This window comes from Euprymna scolopes, chromosome 12 (assembly GCF_053919585.1).
Source record: "Euprymna scolopes isolate OS-2025 chromosome 12, ASM5391958v1, whole genome shotgun sequence".
Taxonomy (NCBI): domain Eukaryota; kingdom Metazoa; phylum Mollusca; class Cephalopoda; order Sepiida; family Sepiolidae; genus Euprymna; species Euprymna scolopes.
Window position 1 is genome coordinate 24698036 of NC_136493.1, and position 24122 is coordinate 24722157.

At 32.1% G+C, this 24122-nt stretch overlaps 1 protein-coding gene across 6 annotated transcripts in view; it reads left to right on the plus strand.

Moving 5' to 3' along the window:
• Window positions 1-24122, plus strand: part of LOC145291201 (polypeptide N-acetylgalactosaminyltransferase 5-like) — a 568917-nt gene that overhangs the window by 470717 nt on the left and 74078 nt on the right. For 2 of the 6 annotated variants that reach the window (XM_080136784.1, XM_080136786.1), the window contains exon 7: window positions 2517-2724. The exons of the other annotated variants lie outside the window; for them this stretch is intronic. In XM_080136784.1, coding sequence (XP_079992910.1) covers window positions 2517-2724 — 208 coding nt within the window. The remainder of the gene's footprint in view (window positions 1-2516; window positions 2725-24122) is intronic. 6 annotated transcript variants of the gene reach the window in all.

The window sequence follows — 24122 nt, forward strand, 5'->3', positions numbered from 1 at the left end:
TGTTTTTTTTTTTGTTTTTGTTTTTTTTGCTTTTTTTTAATTGAGAGGAAATTGCATTTTCTGGGGCAACTTGGTAGAAAATAAAAAATGGCAGACAGACTTTTGAATGAAAATTCTCATCACTATCAAATATTGTGAGAATAACTATTACATCATCTATATGACAATATGAAAAAAAAAATGCAGTGGATCACATAAACTCAGAATTAATAGTTTATCTTTTAAAAGTATTTTTCTTTTCTTCAAGTAACCATTTCCCCCTTTGTTCATGTCGAGTCATTTCTATAAATATTGTTGATTGGACATCATGTTTTTTGTTCCATTAACTGGTGATTATATTTTGATCGTTTTCTTTTCTCTTACTACTACCAATACCACCACTACTATTACTACTACTTTAGCCTTTACTTTTTCATTATTTCCATAATTCATTCACGTTCTATTCCTCTCTTTCTCTTCTGCTATGTCTATGATTACTATTATTAGATTGGTGCAAAAATAATGTCGTTATATATATATATATATATATATATATATATATATATATATAGTTGAACATCAAAAACATATAGTTGAACATCAAAGTTGAACATCAAAAAACAACATAATTTTTGCACCAACCTAATACGTTTTAGTCTTTTCTTCTTCTTCTTCATTTATGTCGTTTATTTCCGTCATTCTATTACTTTCCTCTGATGCTGCTGCTCCTCTCTCAACCACTGCTCTCTCACTTCTCCCCATTTTCATCTTCCCACCATTTCTCGTCTCACGAGTACTTCCCCCGACCATCTAAAAAAAATTTGTGCTAACAAGCAAGCAAGATTATCAGTTTTAGAATCGTTCATATATTAGGCTTTGTTCTCTGATTCTGAGCGATCAGTTGGAATTGTAAAAATTCATTTCAGTTTATCTAATTTTCTAAAGTGACTAATTTATTTTAAAGCAATAAATAAATATTGCAAGGCTGCATTTTTCATTATCCATTGCATAAAGGGTAGTTGTCTGTGTGTTTGTATGCTTGTATTTCGAGCTAAAACTTCAAAAATACACAACAAACTCTTACAAAGTTGGTATATTTTTTTTAATCAGCATAACCCCGGAAAAATAGTATCTAATATTTAGAATAAAATATTAATTGGGTGGGGAAGGAGGGGGGGTCAAAGAATCATTTATACCATTTTATGTTATCAAGGTATAAACATTTTTAATTTTATAATATTATCATTAAATTATCATAGCCCAGGAAATGAGTCTATTCTTTTTTTTTTTTTTTTTTTTCAAATTGAATGATACAAACTCAAGTTTAATTTAGCATTTCTTAACTATTGTCATTTCTCTAAAAAAAAAAAGATGGAGGACTGAAGAAAATTAGTTCTTGTAATGCTTTGGAGTCTGAAGGCATCCTTAATCTTATTTGGCACTTTCAGTAGCGTTCTAGAAGCCTCCAGAGTTATTTTTACAATGTTTCAAACAATGTAATTTTCGACTTTCTTCAGTTACATCTTTTCAAATTTGGAAACTTTGTGCCGAACTCAGAAACTTCTATAAAGAATTTCGAACTGAACCCTTTGGAGCAATCATAGATGACAAAATGAGAACAATCTTCTCCTGTGAATTAAATAATGAATTCAGTTCTAAATTTCATAAAGAAACGTATGAAAACATGTACCAGAAGAAGATCGAAGGTTTATCAGCCAAAATATGAAAATAACAACCAAGATGAGAATAATAGGTTAGCTAAAAAAATTATTGTTTTTTTTTCCCCTTTAAATATTTAAAAGCAAGAACGTATATAAATATTTTATATCTAACATAAATTTGTGTATATCCAACAATTTTGTTTTTAATCTAATTTTTATTTATTTTTAATTTAATTTTTGTTATTTCAATTTATATATAGATATATATATATATATATTCATTTTTCCCTGCTGTCAATATTAAGATTTGTCTTCCATTTTTCTCTTTTTTTTTTTTCTTTTTTTTTTCATTTTCTAAATATTTCAAAAATCTATTTCGAAATAATATTAAAAAAAGAACTTTCATTTTATTTTTGCATGAAATATTTTTTTCAATTATTTCTAAATTCTTGCTTTATTTTGCAATACTTTTTAAGCATTCGATTAACAAGTTAAATTTTTTTTATATTTATTTTGGTTTTTGGTTCTGTTTTATTTTTTTACTATTTTTCTATTTCCTTTATTTTCTTTGTGGTTGATATTTTATTTTCATTATAATATTGATTATGAGTTTGTTTTCAATTGATAATTGCACTGGGAATGAGTTTTGAATGGAACTGATACTTGGATTTCCACTCACACTAATGTCCATTTAATATCGCTTGACTAATTCACAAAAATGATTGCTGCAACCTGACTTGATGAGAGCATCCATCTTTTTATTAGTGAGTTATCTCCCTTATGACTCTAAAATCATTTTATAAAAATCCTCTATAGCTATTACTGATGATCCTAAATTCTTTGTATTTCATAAGCATTGCCTGTTTTTCCATTCAGGCTGGCTGGAGCCATTACTTTTGCGTGTATCAGAAAACAAGAAGCACGTTGTGGCCCCAGTGATCGATAATATCATCGACGACAACTTTAACTACAGGAGGGCAAGTAGAGCCATTTACATTGGACGGTTTGACTGGGGTCTCACCTTCAAATGGATGCCTTCGACATCTTTTTATAGAAATGGGTCCAGCCATGTGTTACCGGTCAAGTTAGTTTTATTCTGCCTTGTCTGTAATTATGTTCTTTAATATCTCATTCTATGACTCTTCCTCCCGCTCTTCCTCCCAACTATTAGATCATAACATAATTTTTTAAGGATTTTCATTCTCTGAAAATTAATAACAAGTCAAAATGTCTAATGAAACGAAATAGTATTTTATATACTTGAAGAGTTTAAATGCAAAATGGCGTTTTCGAAATTGCAAAGCTATGTCTATCAGCATCGACTACACCCTAAAATCATGTTTTACATAATACTAGCAGAGGTACCCAGCGTTGCCCGGGTGTTTAAATACAGTAAGGACCGCCAGTGGGGAGGAGGTTAAAACAACAGTAGCAGGGTGCCCGGGTGTTTGTAGGTGGTGTAGTAAGGAGCCCCCGAGGGGTGGGGGTTAAAAGTGTTATTAGTGGGGAGGGGGGATCAAAACAACAGCAGGCAGAGGTGTTTGAAAAAATAAAAAGTGGTAGTAGGCAGGCAGGCTAGAACCCGCGACACGAAGGTGAAAAAGAAAGTGAAAGAAAAGCTGAGATCTTACCGCTACGCATAAGAATGTGAGAGAAAGTGAAAAGCGTTCAAATTTATCAATGTCAATCAAAAAGTTAACTTGCTAAGTGAATGAGTTCACGCAGGCGCAGAAATAAACGTCTGGCTTGAGGCCAGTCAAGCTTCTCGCTGTATTTGTTTTCCCAGGATGTTTGGGAAAACCAGCTCCCCTGAAAAAGGGGGAAATCTCCAAATGAATAGCAATTGTCTGATATGAAGGTTTTCCTCAATATTGATCAAAGCTAATTGCCTTTCTGGAGGCCCCAGCCGGAAAGCCAAGTGGCCTGGTTCGCTCCGATTAGTTTCGCTTTATTTATATGAAAAAGACCAACAAACACGCAAAAAGACGGAATAGCGTGAATTTTTTAAAAGTCAATCAAAATAAATGTGGAGACGACGTCTGTTTGCAAATCGTAGATATTATAATCTAGGGAGTATATGGAACCTTCTAAATAAATGTAACGTCCAGACCCCCCCCCCTGAGAAAAAGCTTTTCTTGGACATACAAAAATGTGCACGGCCGTTTTGCCTTTTATATATATAGATGATGATGGCATAATTCCTATGACTCAAAAATCCAGAGCGGTTCAGCAATTTCGGTACTTCATTGATTCATTCTTATCACCCCTGGCTATAAATATAATCATCCAAGTCTTTGTGATCATATTCACACAAATTATATTGACTCATGCCATTCAGTTCACCTTCTAGTTTTCAGGTGGAGCAAGTTTATTGTTAGGTTTCTAAGACGCCTTTACCGAGGAATGCCAACAGGGCTACTCAGGCACTTTTTTTTGCAGGACCAGAATTTTCCTTCTTTAGGAGTGCTGGCTCAACTCTCTACTTTCTAACCTTCCATAATCGTCTAATTCTACATCAATTGTGCAAGAAATATTGCAGTATGCATATAGACATTCTTCTGCATTATGAATTTTGGAACCCAGGTGCTAAGTGTAAGAGGTTGTAATATGGGGTATGTTTAGTTACGTATGACTGAAAAATACAAAGAAATTCTGTATATTCTGGCACCTTATTGGTTGATTTTTATCACGTCTGGGTATAAATATAATCGTTCAATTCTTTGTGATCCTATCAACACAAATTGTATTGGTTCACACCATTCATTTCACATTCTGTTCCAATTCGTGTTATATGCCAGTTGAGGTTCCAATCTTTATAATCAGTTTGGCAGAAGGTTTTCGGTGGCCTTTTATTTATTAAGGTGAGGCTTTCCTTCTGAATAGTCATAGGAGGTCCACCCTCCCAGACCTTGCTTCCCGGTTTTTAGGTGGAGAAATTTTATTGCTTGTTGTCTAAGGCGTAATTACCAGGGAATGTTGATGGGGGCTACTCGGGCATTTTTTGCAGGGCCAGAGTGCTACTTCTATAGAAGCGCTGGCTCAATTCTTCCCATTTAATGTTCTGTTGCAGTTGGGGTACAGAACAGTCCAGGTTATAATCTCGACAATAAGTTCAGCAGAGAGTGGGTCATTTTGGTGTCCTTTTAGTTTTTGGGCTGAGTTATTCATCCTGAATAATACTTAGGAGGTTCACCCTCCCAGATTCCGGCTTTCAAATGGGGCAAGTTTATTGTTAGTGATTTGAGGACAGGGCTACTCAGGCACTTTTTGTAGGGATAGTGTTCCTTCTAAAGGAGTGCTGGCTGGACTCTACACACTTTTAAACTTGTGGCGCATCTTCCTGTGGTGGGAAGTTGGTAAATAGTTTATACAGCGATTCTGGTACCTGATTCGTTCATTCTCATCACCTCTGGCTATAAATATAATCGTCAAAATATTTGTAACCATATCTCCATAAATTATGCCAAAAATATTGCAACATGCAAATTCTTTTATTTAGACATTCTTCTGCATAAACTGAGTTAATATTTCCAGTTTTGGAGTCCGTAAAGAACGAGAACACACACACACACACACACACACACACATATATAATTGTAGAGATAATGTGTCTTCATCCTTGACCACTATCATGGTCTAAGAGTTTTCAGCAATGAAATTTTAATTAATTTTAAAATAAAATGTAATAAAGTTAGATATGCACAAATAAATATTTACAATATATAAATATTATTTAATTTGTTTAGACATTAAAATTTCAGAAAGTTAAAATCCAAACAAAAATTATTGGATGATCTGATATTTTCTGGACAGTTTATTACTCTTTTCACATTGCTTACATAACAAAAACTAATTAACCGATCATTATGAAGTTTGAGACACAACTGTTAGGTGAAAGGGGGTGTAATATGGACTATATTTAGTTAAATTTAGGGTTTTTTTTTTAAATATAGTGGAAGCATTTAATGAAAATTCAGATATCTCCTACTTTTTTGAAATTTTAACAGTTGGTTTTAGACCTCAATTAGTAAATATTTTCCAAATTTCAGTTTCTTTGGAGAATTTTGTGGGTTTTTTAGGGATTATAGTATGAGCACAAACTCTCATTTGAAAATTCAAATATTCAGAATTGCATTGAATTTTATCCGTAGGTTTTCTTGGAGTGGATTTTATTTAATAGTGGGTGCAGCAATATAAACTTATTTGCATATCATGTTAATCAGAATTAATTAATTAGATTTTGTTTCTGTTACTTTTCGTTATTGAAAAATATAATTAACCAATTCTGCTTACGATTAGTTACTTTAAACTGTAAAGATGACATTTATATTCCTCTATAAAAATATAAATAATTTACACACTCCGAAAATTCAACAAAATAATTTTATATATTCAATGAAATATTTACTACATTTGAAAAATATACAGGGAATGACTGAAATTATGGAAAACTGGGGGAAAATATTTACTCATTTTTCGGCCATTTGCAATCATTGCCACAGTAAAACAACAGTTTAAACAACTGCTTTAAATGAAATAAACCTACTATGAAATTAAAATAATTTTAGGGAATTACTAACAATTGTTTCAATTTTACTAATCTTCCAAGCTGGAATAAGTATTTTTCAAAGGAAATTAAAGCAAAATGTGTTTTTATTGCAAAGAATATGATGCAAAAATAATAAAGATTGGCAAGTTAGAATCAAATATCGATTTGTCCGATGCATTGCTATATATATCTAAATTGAGGAATTTGACTTAATTTTATATGTTAGATGAAATCTTTACAATGTTTGTAAATATTTAGAGAATAAATCAATTCCTTTTACACATCAAAGCTTGTCCACGGGAAAATGTAAATCACCTCACAAACTTTGAAATAGAATGCTGATTTTAAAATGACCATTTGTGCATTCGTGGTCAATTCTATTTAAAGCCTCTTTAATAAATGTTTTCTGAAATAAGATCTTGTTAGGAAAGATAATTCATAAAAACTGCTTTCTAAAATTTACTTACAAAGTTGTCTTAATGAAATTAGGTTCTATAAAGTGATACAATCATATGCAATAAAATTTAGCTGAGAAGATCTAACCGTGTTGCAAGTATAAGTCTATTAAATTGTAAGCACAGTTGAAATGGGATCTGTTGAATCTATCTTTGGATTTCAAAAGAGTATTTTAATTTTAATATGATGGATATTTTTGAAGTAACAGTATTTCTTTGTGAAGATCCCCTGTTAAATTAACACAATTTCAATCTGTCTGCACAAATGAAATAACAAATTGTGCTGCAAAAAGGAATTGAACCTATGTCCTACATGGAAGCCACTTGTTCAGAGTTGTCTCTTAAACTAAACATTCCAGATAGTGAAGGAGAGGCAAAAGTGCCATTATATTTTAATCTGTAAGCAGACACTCAAGTTTATATATTTATATATACTTATATATGCTTATATATATTTATATATACTTATATATATTTATATATAGATAGCAATTTTACTGAGAGTAAAAATGGTGACAGTTTTGCCCTGCCATAGTAGTGCAGGTTATGTATTTTAAAAAATCTTTTTTTTTTTTTTTAATATTTAAAAAAAAAACAAGGATATGCATCAATTCCATAGGGACCTAGAGTTTCATAAGTAGTTCTTGAGTTGAAAGCGATATTTAATTTCAGAAGAGTTTCCAATGATTATCTATTTCTGGAGAGGAAGAATTTTCAGTGAGTAGCTGTTCTATACAAGTCCTGGACTTTATAATTTTGCTGACAAAGAGCAAAAGATGTTTCTCGTGTTGTCACAAGAATATTATGTGCTGGAATGTTATTTTTATGAAGCAATTCTGGTTTCTGATTGGTTGCTAGCAGAACATGGTTCAATTTGACTTGTCAGTTCTTATCGCCAGTGTCTATATGTAGAACATTCCAACTTTCGGTGATCATACCCTCCTTCTTATATCAAAAATATTGCAACAATAGCGATCTATTTTGTAAGTTATGTGTGATTGAAAAATAGGTAATTTATAAACGATTATTATTTTGTTAGCAAAATCTGTACATAATAAAAGCAATATTTTTTTTTTTACCTTTTTTAAATCATAAACGTTAAGCAACGTTGAGCCTGGCCAGTTCTAAATGGATGACCATTTGGTACTTCTCACACAGGCATCCTTCCTTATAAGGATATCGATTTTCAGAAACAAAAGAAAACATTTATTAAAAAAAAAAAATACTTAATCAGTCATTAGCAATCACTGCTGCTTACAGCATTTCAGTAAAACAACTGCAAACTTAGCTACCAAAATAAAGGAACCCGGATGTTAAAAGGAAGCTTCTAATCCAGCTCTATCTCTAAGCTAAATGTTCCACATGGTGAAACAGAAGTCACAGTGCTGTTAATTTCTAAGCATCCAAGTTTATATATAGGTGACATCTATCTGGGGATAAAAATGGCGACTTTCATCCTGTCATAGGGGTGCAGGTCATCCACTAGCAAATACAGAGATAGGCAGCAGTTATGAGGGATCAAAGATTTACTAAGTAAAAGTAAATTCTATATTAATGTTTTTTCCTTAATATTTGTGAGAGTATAAAAATGGTAATTTTGCAAAACCTATTTGTAAATAACAAATTTCTCTTTAACCTCTGGTACTTTTCTTGGGGTGAATCCAACCAATTCTTTGCAGTTGCACTTGGTGCTGCTCTATGTTGCACTTAACAAATCTGTTCTCTGCAATGCATTCTTCTGCTGCTCAATACGCCCTGCACATATGCACCTTCATCACTCTCTGTTTTGGGAATATCTGTTTTGTTTGATATTGGTGAGAAAAACATCTCGTTCAACATGAAATGGATTTGAAATATTGTTATAAATATTTAAAAAAAAAAATCAAGCAAACATCATTTCACGCTCACAATAAAACCCAATCTCTGTCGCCTTTCTTTTTTTTCGATCATACAAATAATTCAGCTCCATTTTCTTTCATTTTCAATCGCTTGTATCAAAGAAGAAAGCATATCTGAAATTGTTGGCCAACTCAGATTCAATGAATAGATCAGTTCTGTTGTTGCAGATTAATAGCCAACCCTCGGCTTGCTCGGCCACTAGGACTGAGTTTTATACATCTCATTCCGAAACAGTCACCCATTTAAATAATGACTAGGATTAACATTGCTTAACTTTATTGATCTTATGAAGACGGTTGATCCAGTGACGGTAAAATCCAAATGTATAACTTCAATTTTACCGTCACTGGATTATTTATCTTCCACCAGACTATCCATTCACGTGTAATCACTTTTTTCTTCACCATATTCCCTCTGCTTCACTTTTTTTGTTTTCAAGTAAGATCTTTGACTTACTTGTTGTTTCATCAAATACTTTTGCATGCAAAATCCGATCCCGCATTTTGCTAATTCCTTCCCTCTGATGAGAAAGAAAGTATTTCTTCAAAACTCCGGATTAAGGACTATCCACTTATCTAGTGTTTCCTTTTCAGATTAAATATGTTTTTAACTCATTTCAAAGTGTTTTTTAACATGTTTTATTAACTGTTTGTTCGTATTATAAGCTCTATTTCCTATTTGGTTTTATCGAGCTTTTACATCTGGCTGAGATAACTTTATAAATATTAATTCTTTAATATTTATAATATACTTTAATTTTACCATCTTGGATCATTTTAGTAAATTTAATTGTAATTTTTATTTTATATATATATATATATATATATATATATATATATATAAAAGATACAATAAAATAAAATTCTGTGGAGAGAGGGTGTATGAAAAAGACAAAGGAAAATCATTTAAGCACAGAAAGAAATCCTCAAAACGAGAAAATATTTCATTTTGATGATTTCTTCAGGTGTTTAATTGTTTTTTTGTTTTTTCAAACACACATTGGTGCGCATATATATATATATATATATATATATATATATATATATATATATATATATATATATATATATATGTGTGTGTGTGTTCTGAAATCACAACAGACAATCATTGAGCTTTGAATTTTTTAAAAAAACTTTATGATTGGTATATACTAACTGGATAAATATTACATGAGAGATATTTACAAGGAAATTATAAACACACACATATATATATATATATATATATGCACACTTTTTGAAGAACATTTGTCTCTGATGAGTTGTTTAGTGATCTTTTGCTATTCTATGAAACACGTGTAAGATACACTTCATAAAAAAAGATAAACAAACACTTATATATATATATATATATGTTATGTATTGCCCTTTTGAATCAAATAGTCTAAGGATTTCTTTCTTGTTTTCTCCATCTTCTTTTTTTTAATTTTTTTTTTTTTTTAAGATCAGGCCCCAAATAAGAATGTGACAAAAAATTCTGTAGACATTAAAAATAGTTTTGTTGTTTTTTTTATCTATATATATAAAAGCGAAAATGTGTGTATGTATGTTTGTTTGTATGTATGTATATGTGTTTGTATGTCTTGCAAAACTTTCGACACGGGTCACGGATTTTCACAAGATCAGTATAATTTTAAAGTTCCAACCTTCGCCCAACAAATATCGAAAAATTGTCCAAAAACATTCATTTCTTCACCCTAAAATCATCACTTTTCTACAGGGAGGGGTCAGCAAAAACCGTCCTCTCATGACAAGTTCGCTTCTATGCATGCGTCATACGACATCGGAACATGATTTACTTTAAATATTTGAAAAACCGATACAATTTCGTGGACGTCGTCTTAGCTCAGTTGCTTAGAGCGCGGCCTCATTATTTAAAGGTTTTGGGTTCGAATCGTGGTGTGAGATGTCTTTTTTTTTTTTTTTTTCGATTTTTTTACATTTTAATATTGAAACAGGGTTATTTAAGCCATTTTTCACGTGTTTTCTTTTTTTTTTCCAGATTTTTTAAAGTTTTAACGTTCGTTTTTCTGTTTTCTTTTTCACGTTTTCTTTTTTTATTTTTCCGATTTTTACATTTAACATCGTTCGTTTGCCTTAGGTTAGTTTTTTTTTTGTGTTTTTTTTCGATTTTTTAAAGTTTTAAAATATTTACTTTGCTTATTATGTTTTGATTAACACCCCCACCTGAGCACACACCTCTAAACACCCGGGCAACGCCAGGTACCCCCCCCCGCTAGTCTATAATATAAATCTCACCTTTCTGTTTATATGTATGTATGTTTGTATGTCTGCCTAAAACTTTTGACAGAGGTGACCGATTTTCATGAGATCAGTATCATTTTGAAGCTCGACTTCTCAGACAACAAATATCGAAAAATTGTCCAAAAACATTATTTCCTTCACTCTTAACTAGGAACTTTTCTACAAGTGGAGGTCGATTTTTTTGTAAGCCATTTTTGCAAGTCATTGTACTCGTATGTTGGATTGACTTTGCCTAATGTTAACGTTCCGAACTTCCGGTCGCGTCATCGACTAGGGGTAAGACGTCAGATTTTCTTTCACTTTCTTTTCTGCCTTCGTGTCACGAAGATAATATCACTTTACAATTGATTTTTTTCCAAATACTGTGCCATAGGTTCTTGCAGACACACACACACACACACACACACACACACACAGTAGTCCAGCAAGATACACTTGAATAAGGTTGGAGGTTACATGGAAAATGACACTAAAGAAGAGAAAAGTAGTTCGAATATTCCAAATTAATATGTGAAATCATTTTTATGTAAAATCCAGTTAGTATTACACATGTAAAATTTATAAAAACACACTTGAAATATATCCGCATTATGTTGAATACGCAAAATCACACAGCCTAAGATCAAATTAGGTCGCCATTTTCATACATTTCAAACATGCTTTTCTCAATTTTGCATGTATTATACTAACTGGATTTTAAATTGTGAGAACGTAGAGAAGAAGTCCTCATACTATTTGATTAAAAATGTCAACACAGAGCAAAAAGATGTCCAGAGTTTTGTCTGTATTGAGTGAAGAAGGGGGGTATATTTGATCTACAATCTAACGGGATCAGTGGCATACAGAGAATGATGAGGGGGGGGGCACCCAATCACATTTAAACTATCCTATAATATTTCTTAGTACTAGGACTTATAATTGGCTCTTTGGGGCATACAATCAATGAGTTGATCCCAGGTGCTAACAGGACAGTGCCAAACCTCTGCATGCCACTGCACTGAGTATATAATAAATATTAATACCCACATCAATTTCTTTTAAATGCCTTTTTTTTTTCTTATTTTGTTCTAGCTGGGGGTGGAGCATCCTACCGGATGCCAGACATTCACCTGCTATCTCATACATTCCAACCGAGAGATCTTTTTTAGATTCTAACTGTTCCTTTGAGTGCAATTGCTTGCTTCTAGACTTGCTCTTGGTTTTACCAAGCCTAGAAGTGTAAGCCATTTTGAGTTTCAGAACAGTTTCAGATGGTTCGCCGTTACACACAAGTCCTGGGAGGTGACTTGTTTGTAGTAGACAGTTCCACAGAACAAAATATTCTTACCGTGTCAAGACGGAAAGAACATGTGAAATTGCTCCAGAAAAGGTTTAATATTTATGAAGCAATTCTGGTTTCTGATTGGTTGGTAGCAGAACATAGTTAATTTGATTTGTCAGTTCTTAGCAGCATCGTTTATAAATAGAATCGTCCGACTGTGTGGGATCATACCCCATTACTCCTCCTGGATGATGGGATGTGTCTCCTAGCGGCCTCGGCTGCAGGGAGACAGGGTAGTACCAGTCAAAGATTCGTCACTTGACACTCAGCCCAACAGGTGAGGGGCCGGGAACCGGCCCAGCACCTGTTGGACTGAGGTACACCGCCTGGGTAATACCTAGGAGGTCCACCCTCCCAGGCCATGCCACTGGGCTTTCCGGTGGGGCAAGTTTATTGCTTGCTGCCTGAGGCGCCCCGACCGGGGAATGCCGACGGGGTTACTCAGGCAATTTTTAAAATTGCAGGAGTGCCCCTCCTTTAGGGGAGCCTGCGGGTATCCCACTTTCCAGCCTTGTACCAAATATTGCCGATGTGGGCGGCAATTAAATATATACCTCATTACAACTCCAAAATATTGCAACATCCTCCCTATTTTTTTATAATGGGGAAGTCCCTTGTGTTTGTTCTGCTCAGAAATAAATATATATTTTTATATTTACTTAGACATAACAAAAATTAGAAATCATTTGGATCTTAGAATTTTAGCATTTAAAAATACGCCATTTTTAATTGTGTTCAAATATCAAAAAGGAAAATTACAAAGGGTTTTTTTTTTTTTTTAAGCAAAAGTATTAGTAGGTTAAAGTGTTAATACAAATAAAATGGATACAGTTTAACGTCTTGTCCAGGACTATTTTTTTTTTTTTTTTTATATAGCAATCTATATACTCTGAGCATTACCCCTAGGGTTTTCCTCTGATATTCATGCAAAAAAGTAAGAGCCTTCTCATAAGTGGAACTTCGCTGGTCTGTATTTTTGATATATAGAAATCTATATACATACAGGGCAGTGAAAAAAAAAAAATTATTCAGTCGAATTCCCCAACAAGTTTGGAGAAAAAACGTTGTAGCTTTATCCTTGTTGTTTAATAATATAATCATGAAATACTGTGTTCCAACACTGAGCACTCTGCTTTAGACCATACAATGACTTGTTAAGTCGCCACATGCTACTTTTATTTTTCATTATAAATCCCTCTGGAGAGTTAATATAAATTTCACAGCCTATTGGGGCATTCAAATAAGTATTTTTTACGTCCATTTGACGGATGTTTAGGTCATATCGTGATGTGACTTGCAGTAAAATTCTGATTGTCGTTAGGTTTGTGGTCGGTGAAAACGTAGAAAAGTATTCTTTACCATAAATCTGAGAGTACCCCTTAGCAACAAATCTTGCTTTGTACTGTTCTACGCCTGATGCTTCACTCTTTTTTGTAAAGACCCATCTGGTAGAAATAACATGTTTATCTCTTGGGAGAGGCACTATCGTATAGGTATCATTTTCGGTTAAAGCATCTATTTCTTTTTTCATGGCAATTTTCCATTCATCACAATGTTCTGAATTAATTGCTTCGTTGAAGCTTTTTGGCGCATTTTCCATTCAATAGCAATAGTCGATTTGATAATCTTTTATATTGTCGACCACAAAAAAATCAGGTCGTCTTCTATTTCTTTTGGGATATCTTTCGACTTTATCATCATCATCATCATCATGGACACTCTCGTCGCCGTCATTTTTATTGTTTTAGTTTGTTCTAATTATTTGAGGTAATATAATTTCATCCTTTTCGTCTGTAAAATTAAACTTGTCTGTGAATTTTACACACCGGATTCTTTTTATTTTATTTTTTTCGGGGAAAAAAATATTAAATTAGCTGGACTGTTTTTATTGTATCCAAGAAATATACCTCTGTCGGCTTTAATATTCAATTTACTCTTTTTCTCTATATATGCAAAGCAAGTTGAACCAAATATATGCATTCTGCTTAAATTTGTTTTTTTACCGCAGAAAGATTCATATGGAGTTTTAGATAGTGTTTTGTTAAAGCACCTGTTGCGTATATAGGCTGCCGCCATAAATGCATACGTCCAGAGGTTTTTAGGGAGGTTTGATTCAATGAGTAGGCATCTTGCCATTTCAAAAAGTGTCCGCCACGCACGTTCAGCAGTTCCGTTTTGGTGTGGCGATCTAGGAGCTGATGTTTCATGCCTGATATGATGGTTAATTAGTAAAAGTTCAAAGTCTTTATTGGTGAATTCCGTACCGTTGTCAGAGCGAATACACTTGATTTCACCGTAGGGGGCCATGTCAGCTAGATATTTCTTAGTTGCTAGCAGGGTATCAGATTTGTTCTTTAAAAAGTAAACCATTATTAAACCTGAATGGTCATCTACGAAATTCAACACATATCTATAATGTTCTCTGGCCATCGGTTCTACGGGACCGTTCAAGTCACAATGCACCATTGATAGGATTTTTTTGGCCTTTTTGTCTGGTATCTTGTTTTGATAGTTTGTCATTTTCCCTTGCGTACAGACGTCGCAGTTGAAGGTTTTTTATGTTTGTATTTGCATTCCATCAACTACAGTCAGCAACTTTTTGATATCAGGAATATTGCAGTGTCCAAGAATTTTATGTCATGTCTGTAGATCATGGCAGGTGGTTTTTGATGGGACTATGCTATTTAAATAATATAGTCTTCCATTTTCTTTAATGTCAAATACAGTTTAATTCGGGTATACCAGTTTTGATTTATTGGGGCTAAAGTTTATATTTGCACCTTGTTTTGTGGCAGCTTGTACAGAAAATATATTTTACCCCACCCCCAACAAGGTAAATTGCCGCTGAGATTCAAAGATCTACTCTGAATTACAGAGACCCTCAAAGTTACTTTACACCTAAATTTCTGCATGTTTGTTAGTACAGTCGAGGAAACAGGATACAGGCAGGGGATTCCAAAGTCTAGCAGATCAAGGGAAGAAACTTTCAAAGCAAAAGGCTTTCCAACATCGGGAGACCTCCACAGCAGGGTTTCCCAAACTTCAGGACATCCTAGAGCCCCTGAACAGAGCAAAGGTTTTTCACTGAACAGTAACAAAATAATTTCTAAAATAAAAATGAAAAACATCAATTTCCAATTTCAAATTATACTTGTTCATTAGTTGTTCCTGTTCGTGATTTTACTATATTTTCACGTTTGCAACCATTTTTGTTGTTTTTGATTTATAAAAAAAGTGTTGCATTTTTCGTTAATTTATTTTTTATTTTCTTTTTCATAAACCATCCTGAAACTCTTTACACATGTAGTTATCTATTATATCTCTTTCCAGTAAAAAAAAAAAAAAAAAAAAGGTCAATAATTAAATATCTACAGCCATTTAATTTTTCCATATAAAGCATTTAGTCCTCTTTAAGAAAGGGCTTCTGGGATCCCTGGGTCTCACTCTGTGGAACCCACTTTGGGAAATCCTGCTCTACAGAAAAGAGGTGGGATTTTGCTGTTTGTCAGGTTAGTTGGAGGTATTACTAAAATACTTGTAAAACAAACGCAAGTATGAAATCAGATAAGTTATTCTAAAAAATGTAGTACTCTATTAGGAAAACATCTTATTTATACAATAAATATAAAACATTTTTTTTTTTTTAGATCACTTAATTGTGGGGGGGGGGACAAAAGATTTATGTGATCCTGATCATATAGGGAAAAACATTTTATTAACATTTTTTGTCGGTACTATTATAGTACTGTCCTTGTCAGAACTTTCATGAACTTTCTAGAAGTCATTTTTTTTTGTTTATCTCTTTTAACTTATAACATTGTGAATATTTACAGTTTTTTTTCTTTCTTCATTATTTTTTTTTTGTGTGTGTGTAATTACACCAGACAAAGTATTAAGCCACTTTATGTAAGGAGCTAAAAAAAAAAATTACTATTCAAGATATTTTATCTTGAATAGTAATTTTTAGAAGAATAATAAGTTTCGACCCCAGAAAACAGCAAATCTCTCCCCTTTGCCAGAAACATGGCTCATGCAATATGAGGACTAAAGAACAAAAAAAAGGTAGGCAAGAGTTATGGGGCTGTCAAAAGTAAACCCAAGGCCCACTTTCTGTTCCACCTAAATTTATTTATTACATTTATTCAGTAAATTTCTGGTAATTTTCTTTCAGGAATCCTTTTAGGATAGCCGGACTCCTCTGTTGGTACTGTTTCAATAAATTGTTTCTAAGTCACTCCAACCTGCACATCTGAAGTGCTTGATGTGTTTTTTTTTTTGTTTGTTTTTTTTTTACTCATCAAGCTTTTCCAAATTTAAAAGTCAGGGTTACGGTTATTTCATATGACACACACGAATTATAATTTGCTGTCTAATTTAATAATCCGGACGCCTCCATGTCGAGTCAGCTAGTATTAAATTTAGCACAGGGCTTCATATGAAAGTCTTTCCCTGCATTGAATTATACACCTAAATTATAATGTTTTTAATGTTTTTTGGGGGTTTTTTTCCAAAGGAGTCACACTTATCTAGGTCCGAAGGCCATTCGAGGATAAAGATTAATGAATGTAAGGTGGTAGTGTAGTAATCGTTAATGGTGTAGATTGGATAGAATTTGGATTATTTAAGGGGACAGCTCAACAAGAACTTGTTTACATTAGACTTGAAGGCTACCATATTGTAATCAGAAGGTGAGCAATTCTAGGAAAGAAGCTTTGTTCATGTACAACAATTATGAAAAGAGTTTAGGTTGTTTTGTTGAATTTTATTTCTGAATATGGAATACGTACATCAAATCTGTGGCCAATGCTGCTGGAAAAATGGTGGGATCGTTCTACCACTCCAGTAGATATCTCACTGCTGATGTAATTCTCTACCTTTATAAGAGCCAAGTACATCTAAGGATGGAGTACTGTTGCCACATCTGGGCAGGAGTTGCAAGAAGCACCTTATTCTGCCTTGACAAAGTTCAAAATAGACTTTGTAATCTAGTGGGGGATGCATTTTTCTTCCCTATCACTATCAATAATTACCCCCACTCTTTATCTGTGCCTAAACCTAAACACAGATTCCAACAAAGCTTCTTTCTTAGAACTGCATGCCTGTTCCATTTTCCTGCTTCCAACAATATGGTCGTCTTCAAGTCCAACATAAACAAGTTATTGATGAGACGTCCCCTTAAGTAATCCAATTTACCAAATTTCCATTATTAATAATTACTACGACATTTTCCCATTGATTATAGTACACTCATTAACCCTTGTCCTCGAGTGACCTCTGGGCCTTAATAAGTGGTGACTCCTTTGTAAAAACAAAAAAACAAAAAAATATATATGTATAAATTATCGGGATATTGATTGCCCTCCAAAATCGTTGGAGCCAATGATTCCAAATATTTCTCAAGCCTAATCTAATGATACTGGGCTACGCCATGTCAGGACAGCTAGTATTCATATTATAGAATTTTAATCTGTTCCGTCACCAAATCACACATACAAATAATAATTTGCAGTCTAATTGTTACATTCTGGTGCCTATTTTACAAATATTTTAATAGAAAGTGCTCCGACGAACTCCAAGCCCTTGTACCCCCTCAACGTAAATACCCCTGACTAACCTAACAAGCATCAAAATCACACCCCTATACTATGGATATCCCTAGATACCGTAAAACTTTCTACTCGAATAGTTTCTTCCCTCAAACTGCTAGACTTTGGAATTCCTTCCCGGATCCCTGCTTCTCTGTCTGTACTGACATGCAGAAGTTTAGAAGCAATGTGAACAGACATCTTGCTGTTTAACTCCCCATATCATACCCCTACAAATTTTATCAAAAATAATAGCCTCTTACATCCAAGTGACACTGTGTCTTGTTTGGGGTGAAAAAACAGTAAAAAAAAGAAAAAATTAATTAAAATATTTAATAATTAAAGGCACTGCCATGTCGGGTCAGCTAGGATTTGATTTAGCACAGGGCTTCACAAGTGAAAATCCGTCCCTGCACCAAATTACACACCTAAATTATAATGTGTGCAACACATGCATAGCTTGAGTTGTTTTGTTGAATTCTATTTCAGTTAAAAATTTATCCAGATATTGATTTTTCTCCGAGATGGTTGGAGCCAATGGTTGTTCACATTTCTCAAACCCGATTTAGTAATATGGGGCAACATCATGTCAGGACAGCTAGTAGTCATATAGCACAAGATTTCAGGCGAGAATATATTTCAGCACCAAATCACACACACACAAATTCTAACTTGCAGCCTAATTTAATAATCCTAGGAACTACCGTATCGGGTCAGCTAGTATTACATTTAATACAGGGCTTCACGTGAAAGTTTGTCCCTGCATCAAATTACAAACTTGAATTATAATTTGTACAACATTTACAAATAGAGCTTGGTTTGTCTTGTTAAATTCTATTTCAACTAGAAATTATCCAGTAATTGATTTTCCTCCAGGATGGTTGGAGCCAATGGTTGCACGCATTTTTCAAGACAAGCGTTATGTGGTGACACCTGTGATTGACAAACTAGATGACAACGATTTCAGTTATCGGTATTTTGGCACCAAAGATCTGCAGATTGGCGCATTTAAATGGTCTTTATCATTTATATGGTTGCAAACCACATCATTTTATCGGAACTTTTCTGATTTAGCGGCTCCATATAGGTGCGTTAATCAGTATTCTCTCGTTTTAAGGGGTTGCTCTTTTCTTTTGGACATTAATTGTGGTTTTGGGGTCAGAAAACTATCCAAGACATTTTGTTGGTCTTTTCTCTTTTCTTAATTTCTCCTCTTTTTTTTATATAAACTATTTATTTTTAATAATCCTTTTTTCCTTCTTTACACACACACACACACACACACACATATATATATATATATATATATATATATTTTGTTTGTTTTTTTTTTTTTTGCTAATGTCTTTCAACTAAGAATATGGAAAAAAAATATCAAGTATATCCAAGAGCATTTGACAGCTAAATCCATCTCCTGGCTTTTTCTTTCTCTTTTTCGTGTGCTCATTATTTTTTCTTTTTTTTTTCTTTCTTTTTTTTTTTTTCAGAAATGTAAAATTTTAATCTCTAGAAAAAAATGTTATTTTACTAAACTTTACATAAAAAAAATATTGTACTAATAATGTACTTTAAAATGTATTTGTTTGTTATATGTGTGTATATTTGTGTATGTATATGTGTATATATATATATATATGTGTGTGTGTGTGTTTTGAGTGTATATATGTATCTGTAAATATGTGTGTATATGTGTATATCATGTGTGTATATGTGTAAATATATATATAGTGTGACAGTATGTGTAAATATGTACATAATGTGTGTGTATGTATATGTGTAAATATGTATATATTTAAATGGATGTTATCTGTAAACTAGCACAATACCCGTCTCAGGAAGGTTATTCCACTAAGCAATAATAAAATAAATTCACTGTCAAACCACCACGATAAGTATTCAAAGTTTGTTCATTCTATTTATCATTTTCAATCCTCTCATAATATTTTTCATCATTCAACTGACAGTCTATCCATTTTATTAACCCTTATCCTCGCATGGCTTTTTGACCTTCATTAGTAAAAAAAAAAATGAGGAGCAGCAGCAAGTTTCATCATAAATTGTTATATTTGTGGGGTTTTGCCATGAGAGTAAGGGGCATTTTAGATGAAGTTTGGCCTCCCCCCCCCCCTTTTTTTTTTCTTTTTTTTTCACAAAAATGCATCATTTTTTTTTTTTTTTTTTTTACAAAAATGCATCATTTTTTTTTTTTTTTTTTTTTTTTGGAAACGCTATTATCATCAAGGTTAAACTTAACACTTAAAATAACACGGACTGCTGTTTCAAGGTCATCGTTTTAATATATTTTGTCAAAATTAAGTAGTCTAGTCTTTTTAATTTTATTCAAGTTTGATCTAAATTTGTGGCACCCCAAAGTAATTACTTAGTTCCCCTGGTGAGTAGCATCCGACTAAAATGTTCTTTTGACAAAAAGTTTGTTTTTTTTTATTATGGGTCCATTTTAGTATTATTCTCATCAGGACCTTCAAGAACTTTCTGGAAGAAATTCTTTTTTTTTTTTTTTTTTTTTTTGTCTATCTTTCTTTAACGCATTGGGTATAATTCAATTTTCTTAATTATTTATAGTCCGTAACTAACAAAACTTTTTTGGCCACCTTCTTTTTACTCCTAGAATAGCCTGTGTCCTCATTTTTCTCTTTGTTTCTAAGTCACACCCACCTGAAAAATTAAAAGATTTAGTTTATGAAAATGTCGATTCTGATTGGTCAATTTTATGTAAATCGCATCTCTCTCTCTCTCTCTCTCTCTCTCTCTCTCTCTCTCTCTCTCTCTCCTGTTATTTAAACTCTTCTCCACCTTTCATAACAATTTTAAAACTGTTATTTAACTCCCCCCCCCAAAAAAAAAGTATGGTCAATATTATGATGTTCATTTAATTAAATCTTATAAAATCCATGCGTGTGTTTTTCAATATAACTTACACATTTTTTTACCCGAAAGTCTTTTTCTTTTTTTGTTTCCTTTTTTTTTTTTTACAAAAATATTTTTGAAATAGGATTTTATTCTAATGTAAACTAAATCATATATATATACAGGGTGTTTCAAAAGTCTTGGGAACACAAATTACAAATGCGTATATCTCATGAACTATCCCAAGACTTTTGAAACACCCTGTATATTGATTGATTGATTGATTGATTGATTGAAGGCATCGTGACAATAAACGATTTTATAAAATCATTGAGATCTATTTGGCTAATTTAAAGTCTTACAAATCCATATATATTATATATTTTTATCACCTCAATGCAACTTTAATACTAACGCATTAAATTATTCTTTTTTTATTCTTTATGCTTTTCATTTTTTTTTTTTTTTTTTTTACCAAATTCTTTATTCTAAATTGTGGCTATCATAAAATAAAGCAAATTAAAAAAAAAATATTATTGACGACATCATGGCTGACAGCAATTTTTTCTTATAAATTATGTGGATCTCCAACGCACCAAATTCCACACATTCACGTACTTAAAAATAGATTGTAATTTCTTAATAATTTGATTCAATTTATAATTTGAACGTTATCTTAATATCTTAACAAGTCACATTTTCATAATCCTATTTAAAAACAGTACAAATTGGCAAAAGAAGAAAAATAGAATAAAGAAAAATCAAAGTAAAAAAAAAAAAAAAAAAAAAAATCACAGGCAATGCCGGAGAGGGACTGCTAGTATATTACATAATTTAAGTGTATCTAACAATGTTTTCTTTATTATTATTATTCATTCAATTAGACTCGTGATATTTGTCCTGTTCACATCAATTTTATTTTCACAATATTGTTATATTATTGACTGCTAGGTTAACAATGTTCATATCATTTTTATTTTAAATTCGTTAACTCTTGCTCTATGCACAAAATTGTTTCACAGTTTATTTCTTGTCTGTGTTTCATGAAAAATGTAAAAAAAAGAATAATAATACGGCGACAAGAAATTACAACACTGAATTACGTTTACATGCTTGACACTTTCAAAAGTAAATCCAAAATTTTTTTTTAGGTTTAGTTAAAAACAAAAATTAAGACAAAAACAAACAGCATGGTTAAGTCTCATCTCATCCAGTAGAAAATGGTGTCAGGCCAAAATAGTTTCCGGATATAAAATATATGTTATTCTGGTTTAGATTAAAAATAAAGTTTGCTAGAAGATATTCCGTGGGTTCCTGCGTTTAACAGCACCTTTCCCAATCACAATCTCATAACTGGTTCTTCGGTAGAGGGCTATTACAAGCCAAAGGGAAAAATCGCTATTCTTCACCAAATGCTGGGCCGCACTTAGATCACAGCCTAGAAGGAAACTATACCCAAAATTAGTTGTGGGTACCGCTTCAGATCTGCTGTGGGGGCAGTTGGGAGGTTGGAGAAGATCCGTTTTCAGTGGAGTTGAGCGCCAGGCCAAAGATATTTGAACAACTCTGAATATTCTCTGATCTGGCGACTTATTCAGAACACACTACCTCTCTTTGCCAAACTTTGCAGAAATGGCTTAAGGGTCGATCCCTTTTGCCCACACTGTGAGGATCAAGTTAAAGAAATGTACAAACACACCTTCTTCAATTGCAGCAAAGTTCAGCAACTGTGGGAGTATATCAAAGAGGTAACAGCTTGCATCAGTGCCAAGCATCCCATGTTCCTTGATATAGCATACATCAACAACACAGGCAAACTTTTCATGATATTTTCAAAATAATATCAAACCAACTTCGTGAGTAATTATTTTTCTAAAAAAAAAAATTACTTAAAATTTTTTTCAATTTTATATTTCCTAAATAAATTCAATTTCATTAAATATATTTATAATTCACAATTTCATTAAATATATTTATTATTAAAAAAAAAAGGCAAACTTTTCATATTTTCGAAATAATATGAAACCACCTTCGTGAGTAATTATTTTTCTAAAAAAAAAAAACATTGCTTAAAATGTTTTTTTCAATTTTATATTTCCGAAATGAACTCAATTTCATCAAATATTTTTAATTTAAATCAATTTCATCAAATATTTTTAATTTAAATCCATTTCATTTAATATTTTTATGAAACAAAAATATTATCTTTCCAAAAAAGAAAATATTTAAAATACCACTTCTTCTGAAATAGAAAAACAAATCATAGGAAATGTTTGAAAATTTTTCTTTGAATTGTATTGAAATTTTTTTTTTTTTAATCTAAAATGGAAGTAACAGGAAGTATTTTCTATCAGGAATTTATTTTGGCATAACACCATTTGCTGCTAATTTGGAGTTGGGACTTATTCCTTTACTCCATAAACAAAAATGAACATAATGGCTCCATTATTTTATTTTTTTAGCAAATTAAATCAATATCTATTTTGATTTATTTATCTTTTATTTATTTATTTCCTTCATTATTTTTTTTTTATATTTACTTTGTGGTTGATATGATTTCATTTTTATGGTAATATTGATTATTTGGTGCTTGTGTGCATTGGTGACCTTTTTAATCAACACATTTCAGGTGAAAACATTATTACATCAAATGTCATGCCAAAATTAGTACAAATTCAAAAAATTGCGAAAAATGATCCAGTAGAAGATGTGCTCGGTGTATTTTTAACAAAAACAATCACCCATCAATCGTTACATTCTGAAATTTTGTATTTAAAACAGGCTGTAAAGTAAAGGGCGATAAGTCAGTTTGTCATACTGAATTGGTCGCACAACTCTTCTATATTAAAACATACGATAAAACTCGATAATTCGATAAATTTTTATTTGTGCTTGTAATTATTTTTCCACTGGTTCATTTTTTGTAATCTCTTAAATTTATACTAAATTCAACGTGACATGTAGGTACATAATATTTTCACCTGAAATGTGTTGGTTTCAAAGATGACCAACCTAGACAAGCACTGATTTAGTTGTTTTGATTTTTGTTTTTTTTTGTTTTTTTTATTTATTTTTTTTTTTTTTTCAACTTCTAATTAATATATTTGCACTTGGTCTGAGTTTCAAACAGAAATGATCCTTGGAATAATCTTAGCGTCCATTAATATTGCTTGATTACTTCACACCAACTGCTTCTACAACTTGTCTTGATGAGCATCCACCTTTTGATGGTTCTTTTTCGTTATTGTAACGAAATTCCAAAATCAAAATATTCAATTTCAAGTGAAACCAATGGTATCTACTAAACTGTCATGTCACAGTAATAAACATAACCAAAAATTACGAAAACATAGATAAGGTAGAAAATCAATTATTAATGAAAATAGCTTTTGAAGACAATTAGCGACTTTTGCAAAAAAAAAAAAAAAAAAAAAAAAAAAGGAACCGGAGAGTTCAAATTGTAATAAAAGGGAGATAATTATTTTCTGAAAACTGAAAACCTTTGGCCAATTTAGCAAAACTTAATTTTCACTAATTGTCT